This window comes from Laccaria bicolor, genomic scaffold (genome assembly GCF_000143565.1).
Source record: "Laccaria bicolor S238N-H82 LACBIscaffold_953 genomic scaffold, whole genome shotgun sequence".
Taxonomy (NCBI): Eukaryota; Fungi; Basidiomycota; class Agaricomycetes; order Agaricales; family Hydnangiaceae; genus Laccaria; species Laccaria bicolor.
This window is the reverse complement of record NW_001890511.1, coordinates 1-1,304: the sequence shown is the minus strand read 5'-3', so window position 1 is coordinate 1,304 and position 1,304 is coordinate 1. Positions and strand designations below refer to the sequence as shown.

At 44.9% G+C, this 1,304-nt stretch overlaps 1 protein-coding gene across 1 annotated transcript; it reads left to right on the top strand.

The window, feature by feature from the left end:
* Window positions 1-260: 260 nt before the first annotated feature.
* Window positions 261-802, top strand: LACBIDRAFT_318539 (uncharacterized protein; the record flags this gene model as incomplete). The annotated part of the gene is made up of 2 exons (XM_001891317.1): window positions 261-473; window positions 524-802. 2 exons carry the CDS (start codon window positions 261-263, stop codon window positions 800-802), a joined length of 492 nt encoding a protein of 163 aa, XP_001891352.1.
* Between the last annotated feature and the right edge of the window lie 502 nt (window positions 803-1,304).

The following is a 1,304-nucleotide window of genomic DNA, read 5'->3' as shown; positions in this document are numbered from 1 at the left end:
AGGGGCTACAATTATTGTATCATGGGGAAAATGACCAAAAAAAGGAAGGTGCATGCCTTAAAAGGGAAACTGACACTGACAGACTACAAAGTCTACTAATAGACTACAAGATATCACAAAAAGTTGGACTTAGACTACAGAGTTTACTGACAAACTACAAAAGACTACAACACAAAAAGTTAGACATAGACTACAAAGTTTACTGGCAAACTACAAAAGACTGCAGAAGTTGGACTTAGATTACAAAGTTTAAGCAGCGTATGTACATTCAACTTCGTTCCCTGAGAGTTGCTGATGTCCCCTACATCAATGTCGATAAAGCCGTCTTCTCCATCTCCCCAGGGTCACTATTCGATGTCAACTCCTACGCTCGGAGTGCTATTGCTACGAGCAGCATTGCATCTGGTCTCGGCATCGCATGTGACGCGTGGTTTCTTCTAAGATGCAACTGGGCAGACGTACAGACATTCATTGTACGTTCCTATTCCTACTCAGCTGTCTCTTCTAACCCTTCCTGATCCAGGCTCGTGCTCGGGATGTATACGGCTCTTACTTCTTCTTCTCCCTCTCAGCGCGTGTCCTAGGTCTCTGGATGTTCATCTCCACCCTCTCCCTCATGCTCTTCCTCGAGCTTGTGGCTTTCGACGCCTGGCCAGAAAGTGTGATCACTATTTGTTCCATGGTAGGGGTGGTTATGTCCCTGCAGTTTTTGGTTTATGGCACGCATTGGTGTGTGGGGCGAGTGGTTGAGGGTGGGCGGATGGGTATCAGAGCAGTTAGGAGGGTTACGGGTTGCTCATAGCATTGGGGCTCGTCCTTCATGCGGGGCGGCTGAATTGACTTTGGACGTTTGTGGTTAAAAGTTGACCTAAATAAACCAGAACGAAAACAGAACGAAAATTATGAGCACATTTCAGTACTTTACCCTCCCCCATGAGTTCCGGCGGACTCCGACGGACTCCCATAGAATGTCGGAATTCCATCTGGAGTCCGCCGGAATGGTAGGAATCTCAAATTCCAGTGGATTCCGCCGGATTCTGAATGGAATTCCAATGGATTCCACCGGATTCTGAATGGAATTCCAATGGATTCCGCTGGATTCTGAATGGAGTTCCAATGGATTCCGCCGGAATCTGAATGGAATTCCAGAAGACTGATTAGTGCTGATCAGAACTGAGGTAGAGGTCAGGTGACTTGAGCTGTATTTATTGAAGTCAGAAATTCAAACCTCCTTATAAAATTCACAAATTCACAAGTGATTTAGATCAAATAATGATGTATTTCAATTATAATACAAAATATAT